The 26,174-nt window shown below is 30.2% G+C and overlaps 1 protein-coding gene across 1 annotated transcript; it reads right to left on the bottom strand.

The window, feature by feature from the left end:
• Positions 1 to 26,174, bottom strand: LOC134712221 (TNF receptor-associated factor 3-like). Its single transcript, XM_063573551.1, has 9 exons — positions 25,667 to 26,174; positions 24,544 to 24,648; positions 20,936 to 21,106; positions 20,033 to 20,110; positions 19,138 to 19,212; positions 18,858 to 18,977; positions 11,096 to 11,209; positions 10,473 to 10,686; positions 1 to 8,131 (listed from the first exon to the last, which is right to left on the bottom strand). The coding sequence occupies exons 1-9, from the start codon at positions 25,904 to 25,906 to the stop codon at positions 7,560 to 7,562; spliced, it is 1,689 nt and encodes a 562-aa protein (XP_063429621.1). The 5' UTR covers positions 25,907 to 26,174; the 3' UTR covers positions 1 to 7,559.

The following is a 26,174-nucleotide window of genomic DNA, read 5'->3' as shown; positions in this document are numbered from 1 at the left end:
TCAATTTTATTTACATCTAAAAGATACATAGGCACGCATTCTTACCGTTAACAATACAGTAATGGAACACATTTTTATATATACACCTAACTAAATACAAGTACAGACACACAGTCTTTCAGTTTACAATACTGCAATTCAACATATAACCTATTTAGTAAGTTCAGTTTCCATCAGTAGACAGCTTTAGAGAATAGCCAACTTCTGTTGTTCTCTTTACTCCCATTAAATATCAAAAAGGATTTAGATAACGACCTCTGCAGTCGTTCATCTTCATTCAATAGAAAACATTTGTACAATATTGTACTGCATTTGAATTTCCATGTTGATTAATTTATGTTAAACGGATACCTATGCATGAACAGTATTCAAGTATCACCCTCCTTAATGATAGATTGTTTACTTAGAGAAGGAGAAAGAAATATAGTCATTCATAAGGAATAACATGGGAAAAACGTAAGGCTCGAACGTTTCATTTCTCTCCGTCTTAGAATAGGATGTTGTACATATTGTGACAGTATGTTTGGCACATATTTGCCAGTGAATCTTTGTGTTTCCATAAACATAAACAGCATAAACTTTCATTAACATTAGTCGGCATGTCTATGTTGACATACATTGTCATTGAAACTGTCATAACTATACATCAACTGTTCACAAAACTTCCAGTTTTCGAAATAAAAAGGATGTCGAATACTTTACCTGTTATTTTTCAAAACAATTCGAAATGAATTTGTGGTCATCAATGCTCCTCAACTGATATACTTTTTCCCCAAAAACAGTGTTAAGGATTTGTTTGTGAATTCGAGATTAGAAAGCAGGAAAACAGTGTTAAGGATTTGTTTGTGAATTCGAGATTAGAAAGCAGGAAAACACTGTTCCTTTGCTTTGTTTTTTAAGTGCCTTCTTATCAGATTATGATGACTATTATACCTCAATTGTTCTTACCTTTTTGGTGTGTGTCAGGAATCATAGTGCTAAAGTTTAATATGAATAGTTCCATTATAACTTAAGTTATTGTGGAAACGTTGTCTATCTTCAGATGACCAGATATCGGTTTTATTATCTTGTTGGTCTTGGCAGCTGAACATCACCTTATGAAAATGACTGTAACCTATTAACTCTAAAACTAAAGTACTTGACAAAATGAACAAAGCACTCAGTCGGTGTCAACTGTGGTGCTCAATATCAGAGTAAGCTTACATGTGGTCTAAGAAAAAAGACCTCTCTGAGAAGAAGACATTTTTCCTGTAAATTTACACAATAAATAGAGTGTCCAACATACCTAACATGTTGTTATCGCAGATAGATTCTTTAATGATTGGACACATATATGAAGATTTGTGGAAGTTTTTGAATCATTTCTATTTTTTATTTTTTTTAAAGTATGATCATATAGTGTAAAATTGGTTTAACTGCAATAAGTTTAGGAAAATAAATCCTCTGTCAGAGTTCTAACAAGTGAAATAGATAAATGTCAGTATATTACTTGTAGTGCTTTTGCATGTTAAAATATTAATATTTAATTGATCACTTCAAATAAAAGAAAAAATGTTCAATTATTTTTCCAAGAGATCTCCCACTTAAAAAGTTTTAAAAATACGCATGAGGTTGCTTAATAATGAATTATTCATCTAGGCACTTTGAATTACAACTATTACCAAAACGTTCGGTAGAGTAAAAAGCCATAAGAATCTTTGAGTATGAGTATGTGTATTACATAATTCAGGATATTATAGAAATGTCTAAGATATGAGTATTCTTCTAAATGGTCTTTCTTTTTTTATTTCAATTATTGATATACTTTTTTGTCTCCTTTACACAAACACACTGTTTAAAGTCATGTGTGCTTTCTAAAATACTGATACTAAAGAAAACAATACTTATTCTATCAATAATTATTTATATAATTATACTAAACACTGCAACAGCTGCAATAATAACATTTATAATACACATAAATACACAATGATAGGAAAGAGCTCAAGATCTTTAACAAAAAAAGTGCCTAGTCATTACAATATGATTACATTTGTGTATTTCAAAATAGTTTACACAAACCTCAACAGAACCCAAATGAAAAGTATTGAAACAAATCACAGTGAATATCACAGATTTTTTTATTTCAAATGTGTTTGATGATAAATTTTTTCTCATTGACTTTTTTTCTATATACATCTGGTTAGCTTTTTGCTACCTTTACTTTGATGCATATTTATTGTATTTTTAACTATAAACTGTTCTTGTAAATATTAAGTCTAACAAAATCTTATAACTTTAAAATTAAAATATTTACATTGAAAAAGGTTAATAATAATAAAGATTATTTAAACATATTATTTTCATTTTATATAATCAAGTATTACTTTTGTGCACATGACAATTATATTATATCATAAATTAGGTTTGGTTTATTGTTCAATGTTTTAAAATTAATTGAAGTATCCCCTGGAATAGTCTGAGAAATTAGCCAAGTAGGTGTTCCTACAGTTACATCTACCTACTGTTAATCCAAAATTTGAAGGTAAAACACATACCTTCCTGTCTGGCTTTCCCCACTATTTTTGTACTAGTAAATGTGGATATTTTCATATTTTTTTATTTTACTGATTTCAAATAAATAATCTTGTGTTTAATTATGTACATTGTACATGTACAATAATTAGGTGTGCCTATCACATCAAAATTGGTAAATTTAACTATTTTTTTAAGTATATTTTTCACAAATTTAACATGATCAAAAATAAGCAAAAGTGATCTCTGCAAGTTGTTGCTACATTTAAGTGTTTCAGTATAAATCCAGGTACAATTTTTAAATTTAAACAAGAGTGCACATGCTGAAATGTCTCGCCTTCTTTACTAATCATTGATATTATGTTGATAGTCCTAAGTATAAAGCTTTATTAAAAACTGTCACATAAACTTAACATTAACCAAGATAACTAAACAAAGACCAATGAACCATAGAAATGGGGTCAAGGTCAGATGAACCATGCAAGGCAGACATGTACAGTTAACAATGCTTCCATACAACAAATATAGTTGACTTATTACTTAAAGTTAAAGAAAAATTTACCAAAACACAAAAACTAAACACTGAGCAATGAACCGTGAAAATGAGGTTGAGGTCAAATAAAACCTGCACGACTGACATATAGATCATAAAATATTTTCATACATCAAATATAGTTGACCTATGGCATTAAGTATTAGATAAAAAGACCAAAACTCAAAAACTTAACTTTGACCAATCAACCATGAAAATGAGGCCACGGTCAGATGACATCTGGCTGCTAGACATGTACACCTTACAATCATTCCATACAACAAATATAGTAGATCTATTGCATAAAGTATGAGAAAAACAGACCAAAACACAAAAACTTAACTATAACCACTCAACCATGAAAATGAGGTCATGGTCAGATGACACCTGCCAGTTGGACATGTACACCTTACAGTCCTTCCATACACCGAATATACTAGCCCTATTGCTTATAGTATCTGAGATATAGACTTGACCACCAAAACTTAACCTTGTTCACTGATCCATGAAATGAGGTCGAGGTCAACTTTAAACTGTCTGATGGGCATAATGACCTTGCAAGATACGCACATACCAAATATAATTATCCAATTACTTATAATAAGAGAGAATTCAACATTACAAAAATTCTGAACTTTTTTTCCAAGTGGTCACTGAACCATGAAAATGAAGTCAAGGACATTCGACATGTGACTGACGGAAACTTCATTACATGAAGCATCTATATACAAAGAATGAAGCATCCAGGTCTTCCACCACCTAAAATATATATCGTAGCCGCTGCCGGATCACTATCACTATGTCAAGCTTTCTGCAACATTTTTTTTAAATGCACATCTATCACAGCTTTGAAAAACATCGTATGAATACAATTTTTAAATATGAATATTGGCATTAAATGTTATGGAAACAACCCAAAATTACCAAAATTGAACCCTGTTTTTCTCGGACTCACTTAGATCTAAAACAAATCTCAAAATCATTAATCATAAAAATGACAATATAATGGAAAACTTTATAGTCTACCCATAAACAAGGATCTTTGTGATCTCATGTGAAAATATGAAAGATACATGACCATAACCTTGAGCTGGCTTTTATCTATTGTTTATTTGATAAGTGAAAACAAGTCTTACAGCCAGATTGTATTGAGTGTGTAGAGAATGGTAATATCTTAGGTTAAATTGCTTGCTAGCTGAATTGTGAAGTCAAATCAATAGGTAAGGTATACAACCATCCTTTCAAAGTTGTCTATTCCTACAGATTTATAGATTGGTTATCTGTCTGACTAGTCTACTCTTAAATGAGGGTAGTTTACCGTACCTAATACTGACTTCATGGTTCATCTAGCAAGCAAGCTAACCAAATATATTACCTTTGCCTACACACTCTATGCAATCAGCTGTAACACTTTGATTCAGTTAATGCCTTTTTCTGAAGCGTAATGAATCTTGACTCTGATGAAATTGAAATGCAAGTGAAATACTAATGATTTTTATATGCTAGAGATGTTATTTGCAATATATAGCCAATAGTTCTGTTTCATTCAAATATATCCCTCACTTGTTAATGGTAAAATATTTGTTATAACATGTATAACTGGTTATTAGACACTAAAATAGCTTGAGACATACCAAGTATATCAAATTAAAACTATCAATGATAAGATATAATAACGAGAAGATGATTTGTGATTATATTGAGAAAGTAATTAGAAAAAAAAAATCCTAACTAACAGAAGAAAACATATTTACATGCTAAATATTTTCTTTGTTTTTTTTATATCGAACATGTTGTAGAATATAACTTGCAAATGCAGGCATAAAGGAATTATATTAAAACAAGGGTAAAACTATATGACACTGACAACTTCATTGCGGGGCCATAACAAAAGATATTTATTTATTGCAGTTTACTCCTAGCTTGCATGGCTAAAATGAAAATTATTTATTGTTAAAAAAATATGATATAGAGTTCCAATGAAAAAAATGCATTTGACATGAAGTTAATAAAATGTTTATAATACTGATAACTTCCTCCATAAATCAAAATGTCTACTCCAGAGAACCATGTACCAACACACAGTTGCCATTTTTTTGTTACATCAATTACAAAACTTGCATTGTTCAGAAATCACACTGATATCATATAATAGTTAGAACTTCTATTATCACCAGACAATCTAATACATATTGTCTTTATCAATCTTTGAACACAAAGATGTGATGGGTACAAAGTTTACAACTGAACTTTTAAACAATATCATATATTATTTTTACTTTCATTACTTCATCTAGAAGGCTCAGGCATTCATTATAATTAGTTTGTCAAACAATATACAATGTAGCTCAACTACACAGTATCATGCACATCAATATCCTTCTTTTAGGATTCTCCAAGCAATTAGATTTTCATTTACACTTATTGAATTATTTCAGATTTCAAACAGAATAAACAGCTAATAGTCATTTTTGACATTCAGGCTAAATAGGCATCTTAATACAAGTTTTGCAGATTCAATGCCCTGCACATAAACAAGTATGGTTGTTGAAATCATAAGTCACTGAATTCATAATTTCTTGCAAAATGTATTTTCTTGTTAACAAGATAGTTGTTATTCATGTTCATTGTCTAAGAATAAACATCTAAACATCACTATATATATAACATCAAATTGTTTTGGAGCAATTTCCCATCTGTAATCCAGCTCTGGTGATAATGCTGAAATGTTATCTTTCTAGATAACTTCTAGTTTCAAGTCTGCCACATCAACACATCACACACATGTACTTGTGTGTATGTATAATTATTCACAAAAAATTAAGTTATGTGTTCTGATTCCCATTAGAAAGGTTTTTTGACCAAGGAAATATAACAACATATACTTTTTAAAATCTGACAAATACAAATGTATATTTTTCTGTCAAATAACATCCATTAAAATATGTCTTTTTCTATATAATTCTAAATTATCTAATAAAGGTAGGAAAACCATTTTAAAAAGAAATATAATTAAACTGAGTTATTTCCAATCTGAAATAAATGTTTCACAAGGATTCAGTTTATTATAGTTTAATATCAAGATTTCTCTCTAATATTCTAACAACCAAACCCTTTCTGGGACCAAATCAAAATAGAAGTCCAAAAGGTATTATTTTTTTCTGAAAATTTCAGAGGGACAGCTTTACATGGAAACATAAGATAACATGATGGTATGTTTAATCCTTAAATAAACAACTACTAATTTAAGAAACATATGAATAATTCATAATGTTATACAAGTACATCAAAACAGAAACTTTTTTTCAGTACTGATTTAAATCAATTAATTTATCTTTTTTGAAGAAGAATTATAAAATAATAACAAGAGATAAAAGCTTGTCTCAATCTGATTTTGTTTATTTAAAATTGAGAGTACTGAGTATAGCCTCTTAAATTATGAAAATCATTTTTAGTAAGTTTTTACCAAATGTGTTATAACATTATCAGTATCAATGTTATTGCACTACATGCACATTTTAACAATAAACGTCTCTTTAGTTTGCTTAAAACCATTTTTAAAGTCCAAAAATTATTACAAATGTTGAAGAGCTAATAAAACCAAAAAGTGCTATAAGAAAAGTCAAACAAGGTCATGGAATTCGTGATATGAATAGTTCATTTCTTATGTAAATTCCAAACTTCAACTAAACTAGATTTAATGAGAAATAAACTATAATATTTTATTCTGATTTAAAAACTAGTGTTTCAATTGAAGCCATTAAGCTGCATGTCTGCTTTTTCTTCTGTGATGTCCTATTTATCTTTTGGATTGCTTATTAATATAATTATTCAGGTAGGTTTTACTTTCCAAAAAGGAAATTTACCATCATTAATTTGGAAAATTACTTCTCAGTGAAATATTGAGATAAAAATGCTCTATAGTTATAAAAATTTAACCTTGACTTTGAATACTTTCAAAACACAATTTGAAGATTCATTTACTATTTCCTATGGATAAACATCACTAGTTCAGTAAATCCAAATGGAAATGCTATTGTTTAAAAAAAAATCACTTTAAACAAGATTTAAAAGGCAGGCAAAGTTCAAACAATATATAAATAAAAAGACTAAGTTTTTTTTTATTAAAATTCTGAATACTGATGTATGGGAGATAATTCAAATTGGCATTCAAAGTCAACTTTTTCTTACTTGGAATTTGAAAAATTAATCAAAAGGTACAAAAATAAAGTTTTTGATAGCAATATCCTCTTTATACTGCAATCTTTAACTATGTCAATAAAACAAATCTTTCTTAAGCAATATACCTTCAAATTTGATGGAATTTAGTCAAATAAAATAACTTATAGATTTTTATTTGTTACTTATGTTTCCTGTAAAAGCTGTCAAAAAAAACACCCCCCAGAAAGACAGAAAAAGAGCCTGCTACATTATCCTGTCCAGTTTGTATGAATGTTACCAAACTGGACTGGAAGATGTGGCAAGACTTGTCACCCTCCCCCATAATGAGTTGTTAATGATGTGGCAGACCTGATGTATCAACAGCAATTTTCAAAAATATTGTATCATCTCTCAGATATTTCCTTGTTTCTAATTTTGCATGAGAAACGAACATTGGGCATCCTACTGCAGTATTCATGTCTGTTGTTGGTCGCTGGAAACTAGAGCTTGAAGTGTCTGGCCTAAAGCTATCTGATACTGGTGATGATCCATCTTGCTGATCTAACAATCCCATTTGAATGTTTTGTTGAAAAGGCCACTGCATAAGTGCATCATGCTCTCCCTTCATCACGACAAAAAACAGTGATAGATGTGTTCCTTTTCCCATTCCGTCTCCATTCAAATATACTCTTCCACACATTTTATATCCGAATCGTCCGGTGTAAAAAGGTTGACTAAATAAAGAATATGTGCGACCACTTACAGCATCATTTTTTCTGCGAGCGAAATCCATTATTTTCCAAATAAGAATGCCATTATAGCTTGCAGTTTCTAAGATTTGAAACCTTAAATCTAATTCTGCCAAACGAATGTCCTGAATTGCTGCTTGTTTCTCCAAATTTGAAATTTGTTTTTTTAATGCCTCTACAAAATCGAAAGTAACAATTAAGATAGAAGCAAGTCAAAGACAGTAAAATGAAAAGAAAGGAATATTAATAATAAGGTATTGGTTAAATACTGAGCTAAATATTATGATCACAAATGAATGATACGACTATATGCAACTCAAAACTATCATGTTAAATTGTTTTTATTTTTTTTTAAATTGTCTGAAAAGCTATAAATCAATTTTATTAGCATATAAACATTTATCAATTTAAATAAATATTGTAAAATTACACAGACCACTGGACCATATGTACAAATAACGATCATTATACAAACTTCAACATTTACCAAATAACTATAATATATTTTACAATAAATCTGCACATAATCAGGTACCTAGATAATTGGACCTCACAGGTCTGATTTACACATACTTTAACATTTACCAAATAACTTTATTTTATTAAATGTCTGCATATAACTAACTACCAGTACCTATACAATTGGACCACTCAGGTCACATTTACACATACTTCAACATTTACCAACTTAAATGTCTGCATATAACTAACAACCTTGGCCATTGGACCATTCAGGTCATATTTACACATACTTCAACATTTACCAAACTAAATGTCTGCATATAACTAACTACCAGTACCTATACAATTGGACCACTCAGGTCACATTTACACATACTTCAACATTTACCAACTTAAATGTCTGCATATAACTAACAACCTTGGCCATTGGACCATTCAGGTCATATTTACACATACTTCAACATTTACCAAACTAAATGTCTGCATATAACTAACTACCAGTACCTATACAATTGGACCACTCAGGTCACATTTACACATACTTCAACAATTACCAACTTAAATGTCTGCATATAACTAACAACCTTGGCCATTGGACCATTCAGGTCATATTTACACATACTTCAACATTTACCAAACTAAATGTCTGCATATAAGTAACAACCTAGGCCATTGGACCATTCAGGTCACATTTACACATACTTCAACATTTACCAAACTAAATGTCTGCATATAACTAACAACCTAGGCCATTGGACCATTCAGGTCACTTTTACACATACTTTTAACATTTACCAAATAAGTATATTTATCAAAGTACAGGACACAATCAGCCACCAAGAGCATTGGACCATTAAGGTCACATTCATATTCATACATACTTCACAGCTGTTATGCTTATGCAAGCAAGTTAATGGTTTACACGCTTGCTTTGTTTGTATTAATGTTTACTCAAGCATTGTAATTAAGATTGACATCTGAAAACACTACAAAAATGTGGAGTCAAACTTGTATTCATTATATTTCAATTTGATTGTACATCATCAAATAATCAAATTTACCTACATACAAGTTTAAATCAGCCTTTTTATATTGTTTGCAAATGTCAATCTTAACAACAATGCTTGAGCAAACTTCTATGCAAACAAAGTAGGCAAACCAACGAAACATTTAACTTGCTAGCAATAGAATAACAGCAACAACCTTTACCAAAAAAATAAATTTGAAAAAATAAAGAACACTAGCAGCTGTTAATGATTTTATTATCTTATTTTCATGACAGCATAGAAAAAGTGTGAAACATGAACTTGTATAGGTGGTCCCTAGGCACACAGTAAATTGATAATTTTCTTTATTCATTAAGAAATAGAAGTGGAGGGCAAATAATCTCATATCACAATATACAAATGTATCTGTGTCCATTGATATTATGTCAATAATTATATAAATTGTTTGTACATAACAGTCATCAACAATCAAAGTATCACATTTGGGTAGAAGTAATCAAAGTCATAAATCATTGAGACTAGTTCACAAATCGTCATTTGAAAAATAACATATGGAGTCATATATCTATAATCAGAAGCTAAACTACTTCAAATAGTTTCTTGTAAACATACAGTTTGATAAGATAAGATATGTATTGTATATGAACATACTTGAATTCTGTTTATACCGTTTTACACGGTCCAATATTTCTTCTTAAAACTCAGCACTATATATTTTGTTTTGCTTTTTGGAATACTGTTTTTTTTATATAAATGATAGGTACCACAAAAGATTTGGATTTTAGTACTGAAATATTCCTTCTTATGTATATGCCACATCTTTGAACTTAGTTCTTTCAAAGCAGCAAACTGATAAAAGTATTCAAATATAAATACCATCAACACATAAAGCAAACATTCCAGTACAAGCTTTAACATATAAGTATCAGTGGTCTTTAAGTACTAATCATATATTTTTATACCATGTCACAAGGTGACAATAAATGCACATGTATGTATAAATCTGCTACAGAAGAAAGCGAGTAACATATTGTAGTTTATAATTACCTGTGCTACTAGGATCTGTGTTACTGCGTCTTGTGTCTCCTCCACTTGTGAAACCTTGTCGATCAAAGTCTGATAGTTTTCTATTTAATTCTTCCTGGTTATCTTTTAATGACCTTAGTTCCCGTCCAAGGTTATCAGTTGTATGTTTACTGGGAACATTTTTTAATAGTTCTTCCATCCCAAATACTTTTTCTACAGTTGAGACAACTCTCATCTAAAATTGATAATTAGTTGCAAAAATGTATAAATTTATACTTAATTCTAATTCAAACTATAAAGCTAAAATGCAACTTATGAATTTTTTGTTTTAGGAATATCTTTAATTTAAACTCACAAGTTAGAACAAAAGGTATAAGAATATTTTTCTGAAGAAGTTAAGTCCATGACTTATGCATTTGATTTTAAATAAAAATGATCTTGTCTAACATGGCCAATAAAGAATACCTAAAAAAATTAGGGTTTTACCTGATAAAAATTAAATGGTTATAGTATTGATAAAATAGCAAATTAAGCAATAATCATATTTTTTTATTTAAAATAACCTAGCTGTGAATATTTATCCCTGTCATTTATATCCAGGTATCTAAGAAATATAAATTGCTGCTTTATTATTTGATTCTTACCTGAAAATCTACGTAATCCTTTTTCAAACCTTCATAATGTTGTACCAAAGTTCTATAATCATTTCTGGTGGCTATTATTTCTTCTTCCATATGTACTTTTTGGTCTTTCAGAATCTGTAAAAATATCAAAGAATATAGGATTGTGTCTATTTTATGTTTTCCAAAATAACCATATTTCTAAAAGTAGGCAATGTAACAAAATAAAAAAAAGTAGAATACAACATTCATTTAACTCTAACAAGTCATAACTAAAAGACATACATGTACCATAATGTTTGGGGTGTTTTTATAAGTTTTATTTGATCAATAGTGTAAATCCATTACTGTGAATTCATTATTATTCGTTGGATATCAATTTTCGTGGATTTGGTGGGAACGAGTAAACCACGAAATTAAATGTTCAAGGAATAGCAAATTTTCTATAGGCTGGTACATGTATGCAGATTTCAACAAAAAAACGAAATTAAATATCCACGAACATGTAAGTTTTCCTCAATCCACGAAAATTGGTACCCATGAAAATAAATGAATCCACAGTATTATGAAAACCTATTCTTTAATTTGTATTATAAAATTGTGTTAACAGAAGAAATTAAATGATTAACAATTGTACAAACAACCTTTTAACACATGATTCAAAGTTAAACCCATATTTGAAATTGAAAAATACATATTTTTTTTCAAATAAATTCAGGTATTATCATCATGGCTTCTCATAAACAAAACAGATATGAAATTATCTAACCTACAATGGTATAAGTTGATACATTAAAACTAAGTATTTCTTTTTTTTTTTTAATTGATTTTCTTGATAAAGAGAACATTATATATCTTCACATGTCACCATTATTGTAAAATAAAGATGGACAAAAATCAGAATTTTCATTCACTGCAGTTTTATCCATACTTGTATACCATGTATACATATCATATAAAAATAACCAATAATTTTACAAAAACAAAAAGTACCACCACCTCTGTATAAATTTCTAACTAGATATGGATGGCCAACATTTTGATCATTTCACAAATGCATTTATAAGCAAAAAACATGTAGATGAATAAGCAATACTTAGATATATAGGTAAGGAAAACAATGTATGCAATAAAAAAGATGATCAATGGATGAATAATTTAAATGCTTGAAAAATATACTGAAAGAGAAGTGAAAGTGTCAATTCTGTCAATATACAAAATTCCAGCCTTTATACACTGTAACATCATCTGTTTTTTTCCAACAACGATTTTGCTACAATTACATTACAAAAAAAATGAACTTCCATTACTGTTATCTCGAACTAGCCATTTAACACTTTCCTTACAACACATAGCTTCAATTTTAACAATAGCTTTTCAGTGTTCTCCCAAAAAAATCCAAATCATACCCTGAAATAATGCAAGAATCTGATTTATTAGAATAGGGTTAACGAAATTAAACGATAAAACCTAAGAAAAATAATCTTCCTGAAAGGATATCTGATAATTAAAATAGAATGAATACAATATGGGAAACACTGTTTCAAAATAGTATATCAAACCTACTTTACAAACATCAATTGGAGTGTTTGAACTTGGTGCATCTCTACATTTCAGTAGAACTCAGTCTACGTACCAAACGTATAATGAATCCTAAAAGCAAAATATGACTAAGCAAACAGAACAATCTGCACGTACAGATAAGATTAATGATTGTTATTCTTTTCAACCTTTTTGCGATTTCTATATCTGCTCTAATTCCATTGCTTATAAATTGGCTTCCTTCTTTCTTTTTTCCTTTGTGCCATTTCTATTTCTGCTAAAATTCCTTGCATTTAATTTGGCTTCCTTCCTTCCTTCATGACATTTCTATTTCTGATAAGATTCCATTGCACTATATAAGTTGGCTTCCTTCTTCCTTTTTGCAATTTCTATTTGTTCTAAAAATCCAATTGCATATATATAAGTTGACTTCCTTTCTCCTTTTTCCTTTGTGCAGTTTCAATTTCTGCCTAAATTCCATTGCATTTACTTCGTGTATTTGATGACCTCCTTCTTTCTTTTTTCCTTCATGTCATTTCTATTCCTGCTAAAATTCCATTGCATATATATAGTAGTTGGCTTGCTGTCTCCTTTTTTCCTTTTTTCATCTGTGTCATCTCTATTCCTGCTAAAACCCCATTACATATGAGTTGGATTCCTTCCTCCTTTTTTCCTTTGTGCCATCCCTGCAACTGAATTATTTCTCTATATTTCTGTTATGTGGTGAGTAGACTTGTTTTTTTCCTAATTATTAATTTGTCTTTTCATACATGTATCTATTTTCTTTTTGTATGCTGCTTTGCATCTAATAATTCTTTTTATGTAGACACTTTTCTGTTTACTTAACTCACAAAACACAATCTTCACTTGTTAACAGTTCACCAAGAGTTTCATTTTTTTATGTTTGTTATTGTAAGGTGGTTGCCCACTTAATATTGGCAATTATCATCTTTTTTAAGTTATGCTGCTTTTTTTATAGTGATTCATGCAAGTTCTTTCAGCCTGCAGTGATTCATCAATTGGAAATCCTGTAAGAACGGTTGTGAATATCTATTTCTAATATTGTCAAATATGATGAATTCAAGGTAGACCAGAGTAGCAATTGTTATGTTCTGCAGATTTAAGGAACAGTCTGACCCAATTTTAAAAGCCAAGCAAAAGTTGCAATTTTGAATTGGTATTCTCCAATGATAATTTGCATTCAAATGCTGTTATGATGTATCCTGCAAGAACGGTTGAATATCCATTTCTAATATTGTCAAATATGATGATCTTCCAGGTATCCTAAAACCAGAGTAGCAATTACAGGGTTCTTGTTCAATAGGATTGCTGAAGCTTTATTCTGTTGACTTCATTTTTGATCATCCAACTGATACACAAATGTACCGGTATGTTGTTTTCCTAAGATTCAATAATTGATTTCAGTATCTTTTTTTAAACAGCTAGAGAAATCTACAGCATTTGCTTTCTGTTGACATTTTCTTCTTACCATTAGAATTCATCATTTGTTAGTTATTTTTTTTTTATGAAACTATCATTTCATTAGTACATTCATATAATGAGCACTTCTCCTCTAATATTTTCTTGTTGAACGAATTTTGCTGAAGTTAAAATTCTAAGAAATTAATAAATATTCAACACTGTATATGAAAGCTATAATTATAATGAATCTAATGATGAACAATGAATTATTTTTTCACAATCTGAAATAAATATGTTTGCCATATATTTCAGGCCATCCATCTAGACACAGTTCAACTTTCCTTGCATTCTCAAATTCATAAAATGCCATAAGGCTTCAAGTTCATACAAAACAAATTATGTGTTTCTTTTTTATCACAAATTATAATCACAAATTATAATAAAACCATTTATTTTTGTTTGCTCATTTTACTGTGAAAGACAAAATGAAAGCTGAAATTTTGAATATCTTGAAAGTTTGGTGACAGGGGACAACTGCATTCTCTTATCTATGCTGTCTATTATGTCCAAACTGGTTTGAAAGGCAGAAACAATTTATCATGTTTAATTGTTTTAAATATAGAAGTTCTAATCAGCCAAAAAACAGTTCTGTTTAAAAAACCTTTCTTGTTGTAACAAAAATATGTCAGCATATTTTGCACATCTAAAATAGAAAAATTTGTAAGGGTTCTGCAGAACCCTGTGTCTCGCCTATTTTGAGGAACAATGAGGAAAAAAATCAATAAAAATATTCCTCTTGTTACTATTTTATGATTGTATGAAAATGTAAGTCCATTTAAAAGTAAATCACAGAAAAAACAGAGTAATCTTTTTACAAACTTTACTTCTGGATACAATCTTATGATCATAAATAAGCTTCTGTACAAGTTTTGTACAAACCCAGGATAGTTTAAGGAAGTTATTAAAATTTTAAAAACTTTAACCACAGAGTGAATGTAATGGTTCCCAGCAGAAAAACTAAGTCCATTTAAAAGTAAAATATGGAAAAAATGGATTTATTTATTTACAAAATTTACTTCTGGATACTATCTAATGATCATAAACAGGCTTCTGTCCAAGTTTGGTACAAACCCAGGATAGTTTAAGAAAGTTATTAAAATTCTAAAAACTTTAACCACAGAGTGAATGTAATGTTTCCCTGCAGAAAAATCTAAGTCCATTTTTAAGTAAAATATGGAAAAAATAAAATTTTATTTTTACAAAATTTACTTCTGGATATTATCTTATGATCATAAACAAGCTTCTGTCCAAGTTTGGTACAAACCCAGGATAGTTGGAGAACGTTATTAAAATTCTAAAAACTTTAACCACAGAGTGAATGTTTTGTTTCCCCGCAGAAAAAACTAAGTCCATTTATAGTAAAATACGGAAAAAATTGAATTTCATTTTTACAAAATTTACTTCTGGATACTATCTTATGATCATAAACAAGCTTCTGTCAAAGTTTGGTAGAAATCCAGTATAGTTTAAGAAAGTTATTAAAATTTCAAAAACTTTAACCACAGAGTGAATATTTGTTGACGCCGCCGACGCCGCCGGAATGTAGGATCGCTTAGGATCGCTTTTTCGACTAAAGTCGAAGGCTCGACAATAATCCACACTTCCTTAACAGTCAGGATGACTAAAATGCTGCTCTAGTATACTTAGGTTGTTAGCTGGAGCTTATTTTTCACTGCCTGTGTGGTAATCCACTTTATTTTGGTACATATCAACAAATGGAGATGATTTCATACAAAAATTGAAACATGAATGGAAAATTGAATCTGATGTAGCACTTATTGTACATACTTTTTTTTATTTTAGCTCTATTGATGCATATGTGATAAGTAAATATCTAGAGATTCTGAAAATTCTTTCTTAATTCTTATATATTGTGAAATTAGGACAAGAGATGAGCTCAACATTAAAACTTGACTTTCTAAAATAGGTGCAAAAGGGATCGGATAAATATAATAACAGTAAATTCAGAAATTAATGAGAGGTTTTTATTATTGCGAAAAATGTGACAAAGTTGTAAACGTAATAATTTAAACTCGCTTTTTATATGAATTAAACTGGATTTTTCTCAAAATAGTAAAAATAAAAATTGCATTTAAGTCTTAATTGACAACATAGCGATAATAAATGCACACAATAATTTACAGTAAGTATTCAAAGTAAACCAGTAAATTTAACAATCTTGGTGATGAACAAATACAGTCAAACCTGATTAAACTGGACCCTGAATCAACCGGCTCCCTGTACATTCCGTCCGAAAATGAAAATCCCATTTTTTCTCCTTCAGAGTCTTTGTTAAAATACCCTTAGTAAACCGGACCCTATGTATTCCAAATTCCGGTCTAATTGTGAAGTCCCAATACTCTTAATTACATTAATTATTACCTGTCAAAACCGGTTTGTCTAATAAATTTCACTGATCGATATGCAATCAAAACATAATTATTTATACAATATGACTTTTCAGGATAATCAATTAGCCAGGTGTTAAACTGTGAAGTGAACTTACAATCGTACAGTAATGAGCTGTATTATTTATAAAAACATTATAAACGTGTCAATTAAACGACAAGACACACCGAATATATCTCGGATTTAACTTACGTTCTGTAACTTGGATAAACAAATTTAAATCGCAGCATAAGAAATTTACAACATGATGTCGAAACCCTGGGTTCCCTCCTGTGAACCCCTAAACAAATGACCTTGATAATGAAAAACACCCGGATGACAACAATCAATGGGTATAGTACACTGTACGACAATGTTTCAATAGTGATGAAATTACGTTTGATAATATTCTGGCTTTTTGATCGGCCATTCCAACATTTCAAATAAATGATCATGGAAGTAAATTGAAACTCTCGTCTCACAATCCAAACAACGGGAGCATTAGGATGCAAATGTAAACAATGGAAAACGAAGTGAAAGTATTTTAATTGATCAAATATTCTTTACCATCAAAGAGAACTTTTATATGCAAACTATCGGACGTCATAAGTCATTAACTTCCCATCGATACGAAAACCTGAATAAACCGGCTCACTGTCTAAACAGGCCCTTTTTCATAGTCCCATAGCCGGCCTATTTATACAGGTTTTACTGTACATCTTTAAATTGTGATTTACTACACTTTATTACAAATTGCAAAAACAAGTACCCAAGAGCAAGTTTAAAGCCAAGAGGGACTCCTTTATACAATATCTATGTATTAATAGCAATGAAGAGAGAGTTTTACACTAAGTATTTGTAATAGTAAATGTTAACTATAATAAATACATGAAATGATTTCATGTGACTATTATAGAATATTTACAATAGAATAGTTAAAACCTGCTGTAAGGAAGAGGAACAAATAAGGAAAGATTTGTTTATGTATCCGACTTCAGTTTACTAATAATTCACTGGTCAATTATCTATAATTAATCAAAGCTCATTTTACTTCAAAATGCAAAAAAAATTGAGACTGATGATAAATTGTGAACATCGTCATACAATGGTGTAACAAGAGACAGAAGTCATAGAACATCATATACATTTGGCTACAACATGGCCTGCTATATCCTTCAATATACTTTTTTGTTTTTATACAAGCAACCAAGTTATGTATTATTATATTTTGGCTACTTTATATAAGTTATATATTTGATAATGTTTATATTTTAGGTGTGATCATCTAACTAGACTGCAGCATTTATAAAGAATAAATTAAAAAAAGCAAGCTACATTTGAGATATAGTTAAAATATTCTGTTCAGTTTTATTCTATTATGAGTTATAGATAAAATTCAGTACCCCAAAATTAAATGAGGGTGTTCTAGTGATACACCTTATCGCTTTTTGTCCGCCATTGCTTGATATCACACAGGTTTCCATAAAAATGTTGACGTCATAAAACAAAATATCTGATGCCACAATGGAAAAGTGATTGTTGTTGACGTCAAAAGTTCAAGCTGCCTGGTCAACAGTGATTAGCGATAAGGTGTATTGAAAAATGTAAATGTTTCTGACTTAACACTCAAATTATTAAAAGCAAAACCATAAACACCTCCTTTTTAAATGAGTATTTGTTTTAAGCAGAATTAAGTACTCAACTTGAACTACATCATTATCAACATTTAATTTCCATTTGACAATAAAGAAAAAATTCTTTCTTGTATATATCTTGTTTTTTCATTAAAATATTTTATCTAAACACTGCCTCATTTTTCTGATATGCTGCCTTGTTTACATCCTACTTATCATGTTCTGGCTATTTGTAAATGAAGATATTATTTGTAGTGTAAAGATTTGGGCCAATGTCTTAGTTATTTATATATAAATATGAAGTAATTCTATAGTTAATTTAGAAAAAGTGTTGCAAAAAATTGTTGGGTTTCATGACTAAAGTTCACTTTTGGATGCAGCAGAGCCAAGTTTATCATACAAAAGTGCCCATGTCATACAAGTCTATCCCTTATTATGAGCCCTCATATCCAACCAGAATTGAAACAACCATGCAACATTAAAACAGGAAAATGAGTTATCCTCAACTTTCCAAACTAACAAGAAATTCAGAAATACAGATATGTATTATCTTAATAAACACAAGCTTACTACATAAATTTGCTGTTTTTTTCTTGTCAGTCATATGTTTACATTTCTATAGATATACATTAGTTTGTTATTCTGGTTTGGTATGAAGGCAATATACTTTTTGGAAGGATTTGTGTTTATAAGAAAATATATATGTCAGTGCTTCTTTTTCAAATTCTATAGACTATTACCTGCATCTCTTGCTGTATATTGAAGTTTTGTTGTTCCATATTTTTGGCATAATCTTGATTTAAAGACAGATGATAAACAAGTGCTGATTTTTCATGGTCTTGAATTTCATTTTCTTTTCCCTGAATTAAATCAACATAACAAGGTGTCAAAACAACATGTATTATATTCATAAAACTGAATGATAAGAGAGAACTTTGACTATAAATATGAGTAACACAGAATATTTGTTTATTTTTCTTACATTTTCAAGGTTATAATGAAAGGAATCAAAACACTTACCTCAAAATTACAGCCAGCACTGGAATATGGACACTTTGATAACTTCTTTGGACATGAATTCTCATGAACTTTCATCTACAATAATATATTTAAAATTAAAATTCTACAGCAAGCTCACAACCCTCAAGGAGTTTTGTGCATTGAAGTTCAATATTAATAAAAACAATATTTTATTTCAAATGAAAATGGGTGTATAGAAATTTAAGAGACAATCTCCTCAACATACAATATGGCTCTCATTGTTACTTTCTGGAATTCAAGTTTTATATAAAGAGAGCATACACGAATAGTAATAATTGTTAAAATAGAATTGTAAAATAGATTTGTTCCTGTTTCCTGATAAACAGTAGTCAACAGGTGGGTGTCTAATGTATAATTGTACTGAAAACTAGTGATGATGTTTTTGTGCAATGAGACTTTGGTGTCATAAAATGCTGTCAACTCTATATGGAAATAAAATCTGTTTCTCATCGGGTTTTTAAGCCCCACCTACAATAGTAGAGGGGCATTATGTTTTCTGGTCTGTGCGTCCGTTCGTCCATTCGTCCGTCCGTCTGTCCCGCTTCAGGTTAAAGTTTTTGATCAAGGTAGTTTTTGATGAAGTTGAAGTCCAATCAACTTCAAACTTAGTACACATGTTCCCTATGATATGATCTTTCTAATTTTAATGCCAAATTAGAGTTTTTATCCCAATGTCATGGTCCACTGAACATGGAAAATGATAGTGCGAGTGGGGCATTCGTGTACTGAGGACACATTCTTGTTTTTTTTAACTTCTGTCATTTGAAAAATATAAAAAAAAAATTGACAAGCCTATATGATAATTAAATTCCTCTTTTAAGTGGTCACTTTGTTCAACAAGGTCTAAATCAAACTTATTTTAGACAGTTCTTACCTCCTCTCGTGGTAGCACTCCTACATCACAATGAAATTTACAGGAAATAGGAAATCTTGTGCAATCATCTTGGTGATTCTTTTAAAAAAATATATGAGTAAAATGGTGAAATAAATCTGTTTAAATAGCTATTTGAGACATAAATCATATTTCTTAAATTCATATGAAACGAGAGACTGTTGAAAAATAATGTTTATTCAATTCTTGAACCAATGCATGTTTTTATCAGAAACTTAGTCTTCTGAGCACGATTTTATCATTTTTCATGCAAACAAAACGCATATTCCTCAACTTTCTCTCTGTTTGTTATAATGTGAAAATTTGACGGCTAATTATTTATCGAGTATTGAAGCCAAAGTTTACCGATTGTCATCTTAAAGTAAAAAACCATCAAATAAGCATGGATATTGAGCAAGTGTATAACATGTACAATCAGATAATAGTTAATTCCAATGAGAGATCCATGCGTATAGCAATCACTGGATTTTTATGAGGCCGATGGGTCATGCTAAGGTCACGTTGCATACCAAAAATATGTCAGCGAATTGCTACCTAGAAGCAAATCAAAAAAAAGGTAAACTCTATCTAAATATGGACAAATCAAAGAATTTTCTTCAGAAAAAAAATATATACATAAATTTTATAATGAAAACTATCCATTAAGTTATAAAAAACATATGCATCATTTTTTTTAAATTTGAGGTTTTGTATGACTTTTATTTGAAATTTAGCAATAGAGAAGAAATATATTGAAACCAATAAATTGTAGATTTATTTTTCTTTTAGAATTTTATGTTATAAATCAAACTTTTGATCTGAATCTGTTATTCAGTAAGTAAAAAAATATTTTTTTAATGAAAGAAGAGATCCAATTCATTCTTCTGCTTTACAAGTAATTTGTACCTGGAGGTCTTTTCTCATGACAGGTGTTTGACAATCTGGACATGATACAAGAGAGTACAGACAATGGTTGGTAATGTGGTCTGTTATGTCTTTGAATGAGAGAGTTTCTTGACAACCTTCGTTTCTGTTTGGACATTCTCTAGGTTTATGTTCACAGCTTTCTTTATGGTTCTATAATTAAAAATTGTTTTTGAACATTAAAAATTATACAATATTTTTCTTTGCTAAAAAAATATATAATTTGCATCATTTATGTAAGGTTATTAAAATTTAATATTCTTACAGCCACTTTAAGCATTGAATTAGATTGTGTTATTCTGTATTGTTCATACTCCAGTATAGCCTCAATATTAAGAGTGTCAGACAACAAAATTTCAATAATAGCATGTACAGTATATAGGCTTGCTTCCAGTATCTAGCCCTTCTATAGTTCATGTATGGTTTTTGGGAATCGTGAACTTCAATCCTTATGAGAATGGGTAAGCCTAGCTAAGACATTCAGTACCTTACCCTTTTCCTACATGTATATATTTTGTAATTGTTGCAGATCCTTAATTTCTTGGTTTTGCTTCAAGTCTGATTACATAACTATAGAAAACTTCAATGAATATTTAAATCCATGGTGGAAAGCAGTACTTTGACCTATCATTGTTTAGTTTTTTAAACATTACGACTTGGATGGAGAGTTGTCTCATTGTCACTTATACCACATCTTCTTATTTCTATTCACCTGAATTAGAACTTACACACTGTATATACATTTGTCTACTGTCTATTGTTGGAGATTGATGACCTATAGTGTCTTCTGTTTTTTTTTTGTGTTATTGAGTTACTATTTCTTTAATGTATATCTCTCATATCTATTTATTATTCATTATGAAAATTTAGTGTTTGAAAATTACTTGAAAATTCAAAACATGCATCATTCATTTATCAGTCAAAATAAATATGCAAAATTTTACTTTACATTTCTTTTTAAATTCATATCATAAAACATTATCATATTTAAGTGAATCTGTATGAGTAATAAGATATATTTCAATATCGTTTAACTAACTGTTACGCGTGTACTAAACAATTCATCTATAAAAGATAAGAAAGAAAGACTATAACACTACTGGAGTGAATTAAACAAGAAGGAAATATTAAGTTCCCCTTATAAAAATTCTAAATGAAAATTCTCCAGCCAAAATAATTTAGTCATCATATCCAAGATAACTTATTAATAATCTTAAATGTAAGTGGAAAATGGAAAATTTTTTATCTTCAAATCAGTACTTAAAAATCCCCACTTCTGTGTTATCAAAACTGAAAAGGATAGGAAGAGAATAATTATGATTACAAATGTACAGCCATTGTCTAAATCTAGTTATTGGATCTTTGACATATTCCCCATTTCCATTCTCAATTCTGGTAAGCTAAATTCTAGTTATAAATCTAACATGAAAATTCTAGATCTAAATTTTTCATGAAAATTCCAAACCTCCTGCACTTCTATAGTGGCTAAAATATGTTTACTTAAGAAATATAAGATATACGATTAATTTGATAAGCCTCAAGATTTATCTTTATTCATACTTCCTTTTCTCTTTCCTTATTTATACAGGAATTATTTCATGTTTAAATATAATCATGATCATGACTTCATAAGTCAAAACATATCTCAAAAACATTTTTCTATAAGTATATATAGGTCAACAATTATAGTAACTAGATTTCATTGAGATGGGAGCCATCTCTTTGGGCCCCGCTGTCAATAATGTGGGGTAAATAAGTTGTATGGATAATCTGATATGAAGCATTATTTGGAAGTTATTACATAGTCTCACATGAAGCATTATTTGGAAGTTATTACATAGTCTCACATGTGATTTTAATCTAAGATTTTAAGTTAAAACTGATAAATATTCTCAACTTACTTTCATAGTATAATAGTGATATGACTGCATGTGAACTCATTGTTGACTACTCTAAGGTGACTTCTGGATATATGGATTGATGTTTGAACAATGTTTAAAGATGCTGCCCAATTGATATTTGTCACATATTTTTAGAATTATGCCTTCAATATATTATGACCCACCAAGTATAAAGTATGAAATATTAACGGTTCTCGAGAGGTAAAGCGGACACAATTTGTTAAGAACAACGAACGGATGGACAGACCAACGGACTGACCTTTGACCTAGGATGCATACATTATGACACATTTAATATATATGTTAAGTTGAAAATGTTTGTCAGGTATAAAGTATGAAATAATAACAGCTGTCCTCTCAAAATATAGTGTGGATCAAATTTGTTAGCGATGGACAGACCAACAGACAGACAGACCTTTGACCTAGGAAGTGGTACATACATCATGACACACCCTCTGGTGTTGGTTAAAATGGATGTCAAGTATAATATTTGAAATCATAATGGTTCTCAAGATATAGAGCGGACACAATCTTCACAACAGAACACAGGGTTGTCAACTGAAACCAAAGTTTTTTTGACGTTGACCTTTGACCTAGGAAGTTGTACATACATCATGACACGCCCTCTGGTGGTGGTTAAAATGGATGACAAGTATAAACTTTGAAATCATAACGGTTATCTAGATATGGAGCGGACACGATCTTCACCACAGGACACGGGGTTGTCAACTGAAACCAAAGGTTTTGACCTTGACCTTTGACCTAGGAAGTTGTACATACATCATGACACACCCTTGGGTGTTGGTTAATAATCATGTAAAGTATTAAGTATAAAATCATAACGGTTATCTAGATATGGAGCGGACACGATCTTCACCAAAGAACACAGGGTTGTCAACTGAAACCAAAGTTTTTGACCTTGACCTTTGACCTAGGAAGTTGTACATACATCATGACACACCCTCTGGTGGTGGTTAATATACATGTAAAGTATAAAGTATGAAATCATTATGGTTCTCTAGATATGGAGCGGACACGAAAGTGTTACGGACGGACGGACAGACGGACGGACAGACGGACGGACAGACGGACAGACGGACGGACGGACGGACGGACGGACAGACTGATCACTATAGGGCGACCCGCCTTTTCGGCGGGGCCCTAATTACAAATGCATGAATAATTCTATCCATATATGTACATTTAAATTGGTATATTTCATTGTCTGCATATATTTATTAGCTGTTTTATGAAACCTTTTTTGGAAGTCTATCTGGTGTTATTAAGGAACCTTAAATAGTTCAGATATTTTTAGTCTACAATGTATTTGAATAATAAAACAAGTCTGTCATGGTTAATCCATGTCAGATTTAGAATACAAGGCTGAAATTAAAAAAAAAAAACATCTTTGATTTCGATTTCTCTGTAAAAAATAATTCTGGATGTTTGAGAGCTTGACATTTTAAATAGACATTGGTTTATTGTGGAAGACTTTTGTTGACCTGTAGGGAAATGTTAGATGCCTTTTGGAACTTGTGTTGTTGATTTGCTGTCTATTAAATTGATATAAATATATACCATCTACATGTATACCCTCAATTTCTCTTTATTCACAGATATACAAAAGTTTCCATTCATGTTTTCATGACATGAAAGAAACCTAGTACAGACTTTGTAATTTGGCATTACCTGAAGTTTTTGCCATTCTATTGTTGTGGCACATCCATTTATCTTGTACGGACAATATACTTTGGATTTTAGAATTTCTCTTCTGGTGCCATAATCTGGAACAACCTACAAACAATGGTAAATAATTCTTAATTAATCATGGCACAAACTGTTCATCAATCTGATATATATGTTGTATGATACATTTGTAGATGTTGTTTGAAATTAGATCATTTAAGAATTTGAACATTTATCAATGAAATTTAAAAAGTAATGCAGACACAACTTCTTTGATATGGTACTGAAATATATGCAGTCTCATTGGTGGCCTTCCCATTGGTGGCCTTCGGCTGTTGTCTGCTCTATGGTCGAGTTGTTGTCGCTCTGACACATTCCCCATTTCCATTCTCAATTTTATCAATCTCCATATCTAGGCATCCAGACAAGTTAAGATTACATGGAGAGCTAGCTAGTATAATGGATTTGACACTTCATGTATATACCAGTCATTAAATCTATTGTTTTGTGGTGGTGCATCAATATGCATATATGAATGTACAAATGTATCATAATAGTTTATCATCTTGAAGAGTGCACAGCCACTAAATATGATCAATACACTACATGCCACAGTGGCACTAACAACCTACTATAATACAAAACCTTTATATAAGAGTAAGACATTATAATGAAACAATATTTGAAAATCCTAAACACAGTGTGCAATGTCTGTACATCTAAGTGGGAAAGATTTTTCAAATTATGCAAGTGTAACAAGTTGATTGCAGCCAACGATGTCTTGAACCTACAAATGTATAATTATTGTACATGTATATAATAGGATGATTTAAGTACTAATACACTTGCATCTGTTATATCAATAAATCCTTTTAGACTTTTTTATTATATCGAGCTTATCCATGGAAAAAAGAATTCACCTTGTTAAATTAGAACAATAAAAAAAGACATACATTTTTTTGTAGATCTCACTGTGACTTTGACATGAAGAACAGCAATAAAAGTGCAGTTCCTTACTTTTTGTGTGTTTTTTGTTTGTTCATTAACTGATTTTGTGTCATGTACAAATGTATCATAAAGTAATGTATAAAACTTTGCATGTATTTAAATAGGTATTCAAACTTACATCGCTCCTTGAAAAAGCAAAACAGTCTTCATCATTCACTGGACAGGTTCCTTCCGAAATGGAATTATTAAATAACTGGTCAATACAGGATTCACAAGTCTTGTGCCCGCAAGGCAACTGAACACAGTCTCTTAACACATTATGACAAATAGGGCAACTATTGTTTCTGAGATCTAGTTCAACAAATTCTGGTGTTTCTGCTGGAGTAGATATGATTGATCTGGATGACATGGAACTCATTATGGGGGAGGGTGCTAATTCACAAAGTTAAAGCAATATCATAGGCAACAAAAACACAGCTATACTATATTTATACACACACAAACAAACAAAAACACAAAATAAATTGTTGGATCAAAGAGAAGTTAATACAGTGGTGGATCTTTGATCTCAATAATAATGTACAATAGTTTTATGATCCTCTGTATAGGCTGTATAAAATGGAAATTCAGACAAGCTCTGGTATGTTTGTAGTGGCAATTAAATGTACTTGGCATTACCATCAGTG

The sequence above is a fragment of the Mytilus trossulus genome, chromosome 3, assembly GCF_036588685.1.
Source record: "Mytilus trossulus isolate FHL-02 chromosome 3, PNRI_Mtr1.1.1.hap1, whole genome shotgun sequence".
NCBI classification, from domain to species: domain Eukaryota; kingdom Metazoa; phylum Mollusca; class Bivalvia; order Mytilida; family Mytilidae; genus Mytilus; species Mytilus trossulus.
Note: the sequence above shows the minus strand (reverse complement) of the source record. Positions and strands in the feature narration are given on the sequence as shown.

Coding starts and splice junctions, on each gene's coding strand:
- LOC134712221 (XM_063573551.1), bottom strand. CDS start 25,906: ATGAGTTCCATGTCATCCAGATCAATCATATCTACTCCAGCAGAAACA. Junction 24,649..25,666: donor TTGCTTTTTCAAGGAGCGAT/GTAAGTTTGAAT, acceptor CATTGTTTGTAG/GTTGTTCCAGATTATGGCAC. Junction 18,978..19,137: donor GTGCTGGCTGTAATTTTGAG/GTAAGTGTTTTG, acceptor GATTTAATTCAG/GGAAAAGAAAATGAAATTCA.